We start from the raw sequence: 11614 nt of genomic DNA on the forward strand, positions 1-11614 counted from the left end.
CTGGCTCTTTGAGAAAAAAACACAGACCACCATTCTGAAATGATAGCAGGCTTTCCCCCTCCTTAGGGCATTTGCACCTGCATTGCCCCTGCCTGGCCAGCTCCTTTAGATCATTTGGGTCTTAGCTTTTTGAGCTCCTTCCAGTCTCTTTCTCCTCCTTTATCAGTGCGTAAAATGATGTGCTTATTTATTGATCCATTGCCCCTGTCTGAGAGCAGGTGCTTGGGGTAGGTGCTTAATAAACACTTGTTAACATGAGTAAATACATTCACCTACACAGGGGTCTATGCCTCTTTCAGCCAGTGCTTGTTCCCTTCAGGACAGCCAGCCATTAGAGATCTTGGTCACATGTTTGGTCACATGCTTGTTCCTTTTCCACAGTGAGGCAAGGAAAGGAGAGAGCATGAGTTATGTTTACAGGGGTGTACGGAGCATAGACGGACGAAGCTGAGAGTGGCTGGCAGGAAGCATATCCGTACCAGCAGCAGCTTATATCATGTGCTTGCCAGGCTGGAGAGCTGCCGGGCTGGCTCGCTGCAACACTTCGTGTGTTTATAGAGCATGTTGGACACGGGTGCATTTCAGAGGGTTGGATGTTGGCTCAGGTCAGCTCCACATGTGCATCTGAACAGTGGTGATGTCCTAAACATTGAGCTCGCCCAGAGGGGTGGTGGTTAGACCACAGACTCGGGGCTCAGAGATCCCAGGTTCACATCCAGCTCCATCATCTGCCAGCTGCGCATTTTGGGGGCACGATGCTTAACCTCTCCAAGCCTCAGTTTCTTATCAATAAAATGAGGATAATAGCAGAACTAAGTCCATAGTCATTCAGAAGTTGCAAGTAGAAGACGCAGGCAAAGCACTTAGCAAAAGGCCCACCACTTGCCACGTACATATGTATGTGTTATCTGTGTATGTACCATTGTTATCCTCGAATATCACATTCTCTGGTTGAATAGAAGCATAATGGGCTTGGTCCCTAGAGTCAAATAAACTGCGTCCAAATTCTTGTTTCACCATTGTGATCTTGCACAAATTAATTTGCCTTTCTGAGCCTTAAGTTTTTCGTTTGTAAAATATGGATGGTAAGATGCAAGCTAGGATCTTTAAGATCAAAAACATTGATATAAATCTAAACCTACGAGCCACTGGCTGCTTCCCAGTCATTATTTCTAGTTGTTAGCTGCTATCCTAATTGACCAGTCAGAGGGGAGTCATTGAAGAATATTGAGTAATACAGTACAGACCAAAATGTCCTAAAAAACTAGTAAAAGAAGCAAAGCCTAACTTAACATATGAACAGCATTAGTAGGATCCATGAATAATGTGTGGAATGTACTACGAGCATTCCAGGAGTTAGGAGAAAAGAAGGAACAGGTAGACTGCATTCTCTGCCGGGATTTATGAAGGAGGTAGGACTTAGCTGAGTTGGGAAGTGGAAGGAAAGGAAACAGAAGACAACAGCAGGGGAAAGGGCATCTGATGTTGCCTCCCCTCCTCCATCAGTAAGTGAGAATTTGCATTTTCTTAGTACCACCCTCGTTACAGAGGCATTTTGGCACAGAAAAGTCATAACCCTTACCTTTCTGTGATTATGTTAAACATGTAGATCCCTGGGGGCACCTGAGTGCTTCAGTCAGTTAAGTGTCCAACTTTTGATCTCATCTCAGGTCTTGATCTCAGGGTCATGAGTTGGAGCCCTGCACTGGGCATGAAGCCTACATCAAAAAAAAAAAAAAAATCCCTGGGCTTCACTCCTAGAGATTCTCTTTTAACTGATGTGCCATGCGGCCCATTTTTAATAAGCATGCAGGTGATTCAGATGCACGTGGTGGGCCCAGGCCTTAATAAACCCAGCTTGAAGCCCCCGGTGAGTCAGCATTCTGACCTGAAGGCTGCCTTGTCCTCTGTCCTAGCTCTTGTTCTTGGATTTGGAGAGGCCTCCTTTGTCCCCTCTCATTCTTCCCTTACTCTGCAAGTGCCATTTTTAATGTTTGTAGATGTTAGCACCTCAGCACCTGAGCTGTGTTTGAACAGCTGGCCAGGAAGGGAGAATGTCTGAAAGAGAGGGACTTGCTGTATCCATTGGAGTAACAATTCAACTAGGAGCTTTGCTCTAAAGTAGGAGGGGTCTTTTTTTGTTTGTTTTTATTTTAGTTGGTTGGTTGGTTGTTCAGTTGTTCTTTCTAGGTCATTTCTTTTGGGGAGCGAGTTTGTTTGTTGTTTGCTTGTTTTGGTTCTGAACATTTGAGGTGTTCCAAAGATTCAGTGGGTATTGAGATCAGGCCTTCAGCAAGGCGTGACCAGAGGAGAGCCTTCCTTGTCGACTCATCCAAATGACTGGTCAGATGACACAGGATCCGCTATTGACAAATTCTGGCTCTCTGTGGAATGTTTTCTCCATTTTGGCTCCTGGCACTAGAGGGAGTTTTATTATAATCCCTTTAGAGGTACAAAAATTCAAGTGATCTTAACATTCTCAGCTGGATGGATGGGCAGAAGGCAATGGCGTTTGGGTGCTAGTATCTTAGGGATGGGCTGGGAGAGCTTCATCATTGGAAAGACCAGGTTGCTGTTAAGTTGTGTTGTATTCTTTCATGGCTCTTCTCTTCCAGATTCCTCCTTGTGTGAATGTCATGAATCCAAAGTACCGTTCTTATTTTTGGTTTATTCCTGAAGCCTACTGATAGGAAATTATGCAAGCATTTTCGAGGCTAACTAATAGATGTTTGACTTTATCTTTTCCTGAAGAAGCATTCAAGATTTCATTGACATTGACCTTCCTGAAGCCTCAATGTGTGTCCTTTTGCTGCTCGCTCTTGTTTCCTTTGGTTTCTGTTCTTGCTTCATTGCCTACAAACTGAAACTAGAGTTATGTAGTAGCAATGGGGGCGGAAATACTTTTCTAAAACAAGCGCAGGAAGTAGCTTAATTAGCTGGGAAGGGAATAGGGGAAAATTCATTCTTTACAAACAATCTCAGAAAATTGGAGTTTTCCTAATACATTAAGAGCAAATGCACTGCCTTTCCTGTTAAGAGCGATTTATATATTGCCAGTTCACAAGCTTGAACACCGTGCCCATACCATCTCCAGGTCCCATAGTTCCTTCTCTCTTTCTTCCTGCTTTTGAACTTTGCAGGCTCACTTGGATTTTATGTAATCTTTGCAGCTTCACAGTAGTCTCCGTGAAGATGGATTGTGATATCACAGATATGGGTGTATATTTTTTTGGATATTGAAAAATCAAAGAGAAATTTTGAAAGTCATAAGAGAAAGAGGAAGAAGACAGCCTGAGTCTTGTATGTAGGAGGGAGAAAAATTCAAAAGCTATAGATTGCCAAAAAAAAAAAAAAGGTGGGGGGATTTGCAAGAAGGTTAGAAGCAGAGGGTAATGATTTAAAGCAAAGCAAAGTAAAATGAATAATTATATTAGTAAAATGCATACTTGAAAAACTACTTCTTAGCATTCCTCCATGGACACTCCACTCAGTATATATAGGCATTACTGGGTAGGTAGATGGGCATGTGGATGGATGGACCGAAGGATGGATGGTCAGATAAATTTATGGATGGAACACCGTAACTGACTTCTAACCTCAAAAGTAAAAATCTATCACCTCTTTATAGTTTAAGCCAACAACTTCAGAAAGTCTGTGAAACTCCCAAAACTTTTATGCAGAATTTTGAATGTCCATGTCTGTTTCCCGTTTTTGTTACAAGAACTTTGAGAATAACCTTTATTGGACCGCTTATGTCCCACAAGGAGTTAAGAACCCCTAGTCGAATCAAGTCATAGAAACATGTAACATCATATGCTCTCATTTATTCTCTCTCTCTCTCTCTCTCTCTCACACACACACACACACAACACACACGCTGCCTCCCCTGTCTATAACGTCTTTTCTTCTCGCTCTCTCTCCCCTCTTCCTGTACAGTTCATCCGTCTCAGGAGCCTGGCTGGTTGGAAGGGACTCTGAACGGAAAGACTGGCCTCATCCCTGAGAACTACGTGGAGTTCCTCTAACCGTGGGCCCCCGCAGACCTGCTGAGCTTTCCATGGTATCCATGACAACCGCTGATCCCAGTGCTGTAGGCCGTTTCTCTTTGCCACTGAGAAATGCAGGGTGACTGACTCGGTTACTATCTGTCAACGCAAATGTTTCTGTGAACTCTGGAGTCACCCATCCCCATGACCATGGCCGCTGGCATGCGGTGATACTGCGAAGAACAGAAGGCAATCAGCCGTGGAGACCATTTGCTTTTGATAACCACGAGAGTGGCTGGCAAAACCGTTTCTTTCCTTTAGCGCCCTTCGTAGGGAGCATTTATTTTGTTTCAGCAGTCATCCAAACCCCCAACCTTCGGAGACAGGAAGTAAGAAAGATGTAAGTTGTCCTCAAGAGCATGCAGTGTAGCTTCAGTCTGACAGGCCTGGGCATTGGCTCTGAGACTTGTTGCTTCTGTTTACAGTAGACACTCTCTTACCCCACCTCCAGATACTTGAGACCCACAGTGCTACAGGCAGCTGGGTCTGTCTGTGCGAATGCACGAGGGACAGGGGTTACGGCACTGTTTACACAAGATGCAATCTCTCACCATCTCCAGGCAGCCTTGGCCAAGCCTCAGCAGAATGCAGCTCAGTCCTCTCGTGCAAGGGAACACACACACCCCACGTTCCCCCTCCCAGGCTAGGAACTTCGCTGCCACCGACGGCTGCCATCACCTCGTAACCACGGCAACCCAACCTACTCTGAAACCAAACCAAAAAAAATAACACTTTTTGCATGACGTTTTTTTTTTTTCTCCCTGCTCTCTGGTCATTGTCTGAGTGGTTTTCCAACAACCTGAAGCAGAAGGTCAAGGAATGAGTGGTCTGCTTGGGGCAGACAGAATGGCAGCTGGAAACTGTTCCCTTTCTGATGAATTTCAGCAGCATCAGGATATATTTGGAGCAAACTCTAGTAACCTCTTGAGATTAAATTACATAAAGGCTTAATATTTCTGTTCTTCCATGCTTTCCAGGGGGCAATGTGCTGCTTCCCCATAGGTAACGTCCTCCCTTTAACTCATTCCTTCCATGGTGTCCTGGTCCCATCGCCCTTCCCATGCCCTTGCCTGCCTGGAGCCCCTCGTTGACATGGCAGTGCCCTGGGCTGCTGAGCCCTGGTGCCCTGGTGGCTTTCAGGGGTGATTCTGGAGCTAACTCTATGGCCTGTGGGTTTAAAGGACATACGTGTTCACTGCCACTCAGAAAAAGGGAATTGCTTCTCAGACTTTAGAGGCACAAGATTCATAGCGCAAGCCATCATAATTCAGGAGGTCACCACAGAGTTGAGGCACGGAAGGCAGATTGGGTACCTTCTGAGAAAGAGAATTTCCTGGTCCAGAAGGGGCCGGCTCTTCTGGAAGACTACCTGGGGAGAGAAAGTTGGGCCTGGACATGTCACATTCACTTGACCTTCAAAGAACAGAGTTCCCAGTATCTTCCACATTCGAATGTCCTCGCCGAGGTGACTCTGGGCACACAGCCTCCAAACTGATGGACCACCACACTCCCCAGGAGCCCCTCGGAATGGCAGCATTGCTCCAGAGTGTTTGCCACTTCTGGAATTCCTCTTTAGAGAAGTTAAAGAAGAAGAGAAAAACTTGAATTGTGTTGAATTACTGTATCTTTTACTTTAAAAAGAAAAAAAAAGACTTGTAAATAGAGTGATTTGAAATATTATATGGCAAAGTTTTATATTTGATATTCTTGAAGCTAGTTACTCCACACGTTTAAGCTCTGATTATTGAACAGGTGTGTGTATGAGGGAGAAAGAGGAGGTGAGGTTGAAAAGAGGCAAGGTCATCGCCCCCTCTGGCCTTGAGAAAGGAGAAAACATTTCTGCACGCTCTCTGCTGGCTCTGGTTGGTGGGCATGACGTACTGTGGGTATTTAGTCTTCTTTATGCAGATGTGTTTTTGAGCTTTTCTTTGAATTTCGAGAAAGAAAGAGCATTTTCAGGCAATGAATGTTTCAAAGAACTCTTGCTCAGTAGTAAGAAGCAGCTCAGGATTCACATAGGTGGGGCTCCGAGTTAGATTTTGTTTTTCTGTGTTTCTTCTCAGGTGTATTTCTTGGTACTCCAAGATGTCAGGACAGATGGTAATGAGATAGTTGTGTGCTCCTTATATCTGACTCCTCCGCGCATCTTCCAGGGCTGTATACATGAGGCTGAGCTATTTTGTAAATGTTGTGTGTGTGTGTCTAAGTCCTAGGAAAAACTGGCTTCTTAGGATCTTGGGTCCTCAGTACACTGCTGCTTTCCCTTCCCCTAAATACTTCCCTTCCTGTTCATCTCAAGTTTCCTGCAACCCCCAAGCAAGAGGAAAACTCCACAGAGGGATAGGGGTTGTGCCATTACAGCTGTAGAGATGGGCTTCAATTTAAAACGGTGATTTAGTTCATCAGCTCAAGGATTTACACCACTGTGGCACAGAACCTCCCCTCGCCACGAGCGAGACATGACCCCTGAATCAGGGAATAGGCACTGAGACTGGATAAGACCAAGAGAGGACCCAGGAAAGCTCTCACTACACACCCGAGAAGAAAGAGAACACGCACAGTGGCTGCACATACTCCCCACAGACCTCGAACAGCTCAGGCACCTGTTCAGTTGGGCCTGAGGGAGCAAGCCTAATCTGTACCACCGTGCACTCTAAATGGAAAGAGCTCAACATACTGTGTTTAACACATTGGACATTTTACGTGGTCACCTGCCACACTGGAACCTTAGCTAGAGCTACTACAGGGGAGCAAGAGGCCGAGGCCCTGATTTGGGGAGCTTCTTGCTAAGGCATAGCTGTCGACACTTGGCCCCAGCTTGACCGCCCAGAAGCTTGTCCGTCCCTCCTCAGTTGGCCCTGATTTGAACCAGAGGAGAATGGAGCTGCTGTCAGCCTGCACATTCAGGTAGACCCCTTCCTACTTTTTCTGGGCCCATGCTGGGCCTGTGACAGATGGCTGCCCAGCATCCTTTCCCCAGCCAGGCTCTCCTCCTCCCCGTTGGCTGCAGAACTGGACAGACCTTTTCAGAATATGAGCCAACAAACAGGGAAGGAATTTGAAGACCAAAAATAGATTTTACCTTCTCTCCCCGCTAGGCCCCCCACCCGTCATTCTGCTTGAATAGGGAACTTCAGGGCAGAATGAGAAAAGTGAACTAGAAATCAGAATGGAGGACTATGGATCAAGATCCCTGAGCTTTCTGAGGAGCCTTGTGTTTGTTTTGTAAGGCCCTGGGATCATGCATACAGAGCCTGAATCTTTTCTTGGGCATTATGATCAGTCTGTCACTCCTCTGGGCACTCAAAGAACTCCATAGCTCCAGAATGCCATGCTGTGAAAGAACTAGTTTCACATCCCTGCCCCTAAGCAAGTAAATTCTTGCTCAAGACTGATGATACTCTCTTCTCTTTTTAAAAATCGTTGTATAGGGATGGACCCTGTATAGCACAGCCTTCTCTAGTATCCTATAATTGGAACCAGTTTTTAGCTTAGTGTTTTAATACTTCTACAGCCATTATGTGTTTACCTCTGCCAGACCAAACTGTCTCCTTCAGTGTAATTCTAGTTCATCTCCTTTTGCTGAGTGCTTTTTTTGGATGGAGAGGCACAGAGAAAGAAAAGAATCAATCAAGTATTGGTAGATTGGCATTACCAGGACAGAGCCACGATAGTGACAAGATCATATCAGGCACTTCCAGGACTCTAGGGATGTGTGTGCATTCCCATAGCTCAGAGGAACGTCCTTCTATGAGCTGTGTCTCCCGACAGCAGCAACTCCAGTCTCTCCAGAAGTTCCGTCTTGACTACAGAGACTGCAAAAGCATCCATGGTTGAAGGGTAGGGAGACAGAAGTAATTGGCTCAAGGTAATTTGATCCCCTCTTCATGACTATTTGCTGGCACCTTTCATTCTCTGGCTTCTGTTGCCAAAACCAAGTCTGGGCCAGTAGTTTTATAAACACAGGAGTCCCAGGTATAGCGGTGGTCGCCATGGTACCCACGATGTGCTCTAGTACAAAATGTTTGATGAGCAATCATATTACCCATGAGCAATCATATTACCCAAGGAGGTCACCACCATTGACGAAACCCAGTAGCCACCTGACTTAAAAATGAATGTCCTGGGTATTCCGTCTCCAGAGTGATCTGTCCTCTTCTGGCGAACTTGACAGTCATCAGTTACCTAGACAACCCTGCCCCGTGTTGTCTTTTAAGTCAACTGGCGTCCTCTCACACACCCTTTACTGGTGTTTAAAAAATGTATCCTGTGTTCAAATGCGTTTGGCAGCCAAGCTGATCTGCTGGGTGCTGAACCTCTTCTCTGTAATTGTAGCATCAGAATGACAACAGCAGAGCAAGGAACCTTGTGCTGTCCTCCAGCACGCCTGAGACAAGACTCCAACAAGTAATAATTAGCCTTTCTCCTTTCGCCGCCTACAGTACTTGTCTAGCTAAAGAACTTCCCAAAGCACAGGGAGAGACCATGTAGAGAATCCAGGTGTCCTTCAGAGCCGCCAGTCCTTGCTAAAATGTAGTCTCCCCATGGAAGCCCTTGTGTTCTTGGGGGGCAAAGGTATTGGATGTGCAGTAGTGCCGGAAGCAGAGAGAAAGAGAAAGGTGAACCACATTGAAGAACTTAGGATTATTTTTACAAGAAATATAGTTGGTAATAGGGAAAAACACATCACAGAGAAAGTGCGCAGCTAATATTTTTACAAAAGTTTTCCAGGACACTACAAGATGGGAACATCTTTCAAGGTGGGATACTGTAGGGAGTGAAAGCGTGGCATGGTCCCAGACTCCTAGAAGAAGAGCAATTAGTATTATATGAAAATTCTCTTGAGCCCAGTCAGAACCAGAGTACTGATAATCAAAATGTCACATTTACCCAGAGAGGTCCTGGAGAGGTCAAGGTGTTCTCTGTCCATTTCTACAAAGTTGTCCCGACAGACACCTACAGGCAGCTGCCTTGGGTATCCAGATGCCAGGGTCAACCTTGTGCCTGTGAAATGAGGTTCATCTGTTGATTCTAAAGCATCTGTGTATCAGTACGTGTTTGTGTATGTGTACATAAAGCACACATCTACAAAGGCGAAGATACAGACTCTTCTCTGGAGATGCACACAAGCTGGCATTTGCTGAACCTTTGCAGCCTTTAAGAGTTAGAAGTTGGGAATTAGAGAAACGGCAGGCTGTTGACTATCAAAAGGACAAAAGATGTAAATTAAGTGCCATTTTAAAACTTTGTATTTATCAAATGGTTACTATGGACAGCTATATTCCTTAGTCATGTATTAAAAGTCGTGTTGAAAAACAGATCAGACTCCTAAACCTGTAGTAGCTAATACTAGGCTAGCGCTCACAAGCACTCTAAAAGACATTTTGTCCATATTTTGGAGAAGAAACTATTTGCATGTTTAACTCCTAATTTAGGCTACCTTTGAGTATACTGCAAAGTGCTGTGTGATATAATATCAATAAAGTACGTAAAAATGGCACTTTAAATTTTTTTAAAACCATAAATAATGCACTGTTTTAAACTTCAGTTCAGTATTGAATATTGACTGGTGTATAAAATCCAATTCCGTAATTAAAAAGTAATTTGTGACTAGACTAGAACTTGTTCCCTGTCATTAGTAATAATAGTCTTGCCGTGTTGAGGCTTTTTGAACAATGTGCTTTTGCATCACTAAGCCTATCTATAAAGACAATACAGTTTCTGTCGAGTGGCCTCTGAAACTTGGCTTTCTTTCATTTGCTTGGTTTATGTGACAATCCTTATGAAACGAGCGGAAGTATGATTTTTGAATTAAATGACTTTTCCATTTGGTGGCATGTTTGTTTCTTGAGTTTCTGATAAAGTTTTGGCATGATAAGTATTTTTATGTTTCTTCAAGTAAGAACGTAAAGACATGCTCACAGATCCCAGGTCTGGGCTCCTGTGGTTTCCTAGTAATAGCTACACTGCTGATTTTTGACCTGCTCTGGGAGCTTTGATTTCCTTTAGAAAAGGTCTAATGCTAGTAAACTTGAGGAACTATTAAGCACGTTAAACAATTAAGCCCCACAAGTCATATTCCACTTAACATTTTTTAAATTTTTATTTATTTATTTTGAGAGAGAGAGAGAACACAAACAAGGGAGGGGCAGAGAGAGGAAGAGAAAGAGAATCCCAAGCAGGCTCTGCACAGCCAGTGTGGAGCCCGATGCAGGGCTCGAACTCATGAACCTGAGCCGAAACCAAGAGCCGGACGCTTACTCGACTGAGCCACTCAGGTACCCCTCCACCCAGGTACCCCTCCACTTTCTGACTTTACCTCCTGGAAGACGTCATTGTTTTTATTCCTCATGGATTTGATTTTCTCATCAACTCTTTGGTGGAAGTTCATTAACACAACGTGGGCTAATCAAAGAGTCACAGAGCAGACCGCCCCACCACACAGCTGGGTGTGTCCCACAGGCTTGTAAATCATTTGTTTAGAACTTGTGACATGTCCCAGGCCAGCTCCTATTACTGAGTCTTCTCATTCATCATGTCCCTTCCAGACACATTCAGAGCTGCTGCCTGGGCCCAGATTTACAACTGGCTCCCAGCTTCTGTGCAGAGAGCAGAGGGCTCAGAAGGAGAGGGTTGGGGTGGAGACTCTCCCAGTGCCTGGTTTTGAGGGGGTGCCCTGTTGAATGTGGGTGTCACACATGAGCCGCCTTTCACTGTGCTAGTTTGTCACTTAAGAATGCACTGACTTACCCCTGGAAACAGCCCAGACTTGCAGCACTGTGCGATCTCCAAACTTACGCCTGCCCTGGAAAATTCTCCCAGCATCTGAAGCCTCCTACGTGCGTGAGGTCACACGGCACCCAGGTGAGACCTGTGAGTGGCACACATGTGTCTGATGGCCATTGTGGGGAGCACCGTTTAACAGAAGAGGTTTTTATTTTCATTTTGATTTTAGTAGACACTCAGCACAAACTGCATCACACCTTGTGGCTGGTTTGGTGTTTCTCACTTGTTAGCTCTGGCTGCATGATTGGTTATAAGAGCACCTTGGTCACAGATGGGCTTGACTGTCACTCGAAATGAGGTAAATGAAAGATTTGCTTTGACCCTAAACATGTTTGCTTTGTTGGGAACTAAATCTGGGCTTCAATTCCTTCTTTTCTCAGTTCTTTCAATCTTTGCTGAGATACAACATCTCTCTCCTACCCAAATGTGTCAGTGTCGTTGGCTTGCCTTGCTTTTAATAATACCAAACTAAGCTGCAACTAATTATGCTGGGTTAGGTAAGATTGGCAGAGTTAGACCTGCATAGCCAAGGGAGCCTCTAACCAGTGGAGTAAGTGCTTAGTAAATGGGTGAGGCCCCTGCCTTGGGAGGGGCTACATCCTTCACAGTTCCCCCCTGCACTCCCAACCAGCAGCAGGCATTGAGGACCAGAGCAGGAAGTCTTCCATTAGAAATGATCAAAACTGCGTCCCCCTCTATCCCACAGCACTTAGCAAGCCTGTCACACTATGCATCCTATCTCCCGTAATTGACCCCATGAGGCCGGCCCCAGCCTCTGTTTG

General features: G+C 45.1%; 1 protein-coding gene across 5 annotated transcripts in view; it reads left to right on the forward strand.

The window, feature by feature from the left end:
* Positions 1-9883, forward strand: part of ARHGAP26 (Rho GTPase activating protein 26) — a 423871-nt gene extending 413988 nt beyond the window's left edge. For all 5 annotated transcript variants that reach the window (XM_077768849.1, XM_077768850.1, XM_077768851.1 and 2 more), the window contains one exon: positions 3937-9883. In XM_077768849.1, the coding sequence (XP_077624975.1) occupies positions 3937-4025 (89 nt within the window). In that variant the 3' untranslated portion in view covers positions 4026-9883. The remainder of the gene's footprint in view (positions 1-3936) is intronic.
* Positions 9884-11614: the final 1731 nt, after the last annotated feature.

The sequence above is a fragment of the Crocuta crocuta genome, unplaced genomic scaffold (assembly GCF_008692635.1).
Source record: "Crocuta crocuta isolate KB4526 unplaced genomic scaffold, BGI_CrCroc_1.0 scaffold64, whole genome shotgun sequence".
NCBI lineage: Eukaryota > Metazoa > Chordata > Mammalia > Carnivora > Hyaenidae > Crocuta > Crocuta crocuta.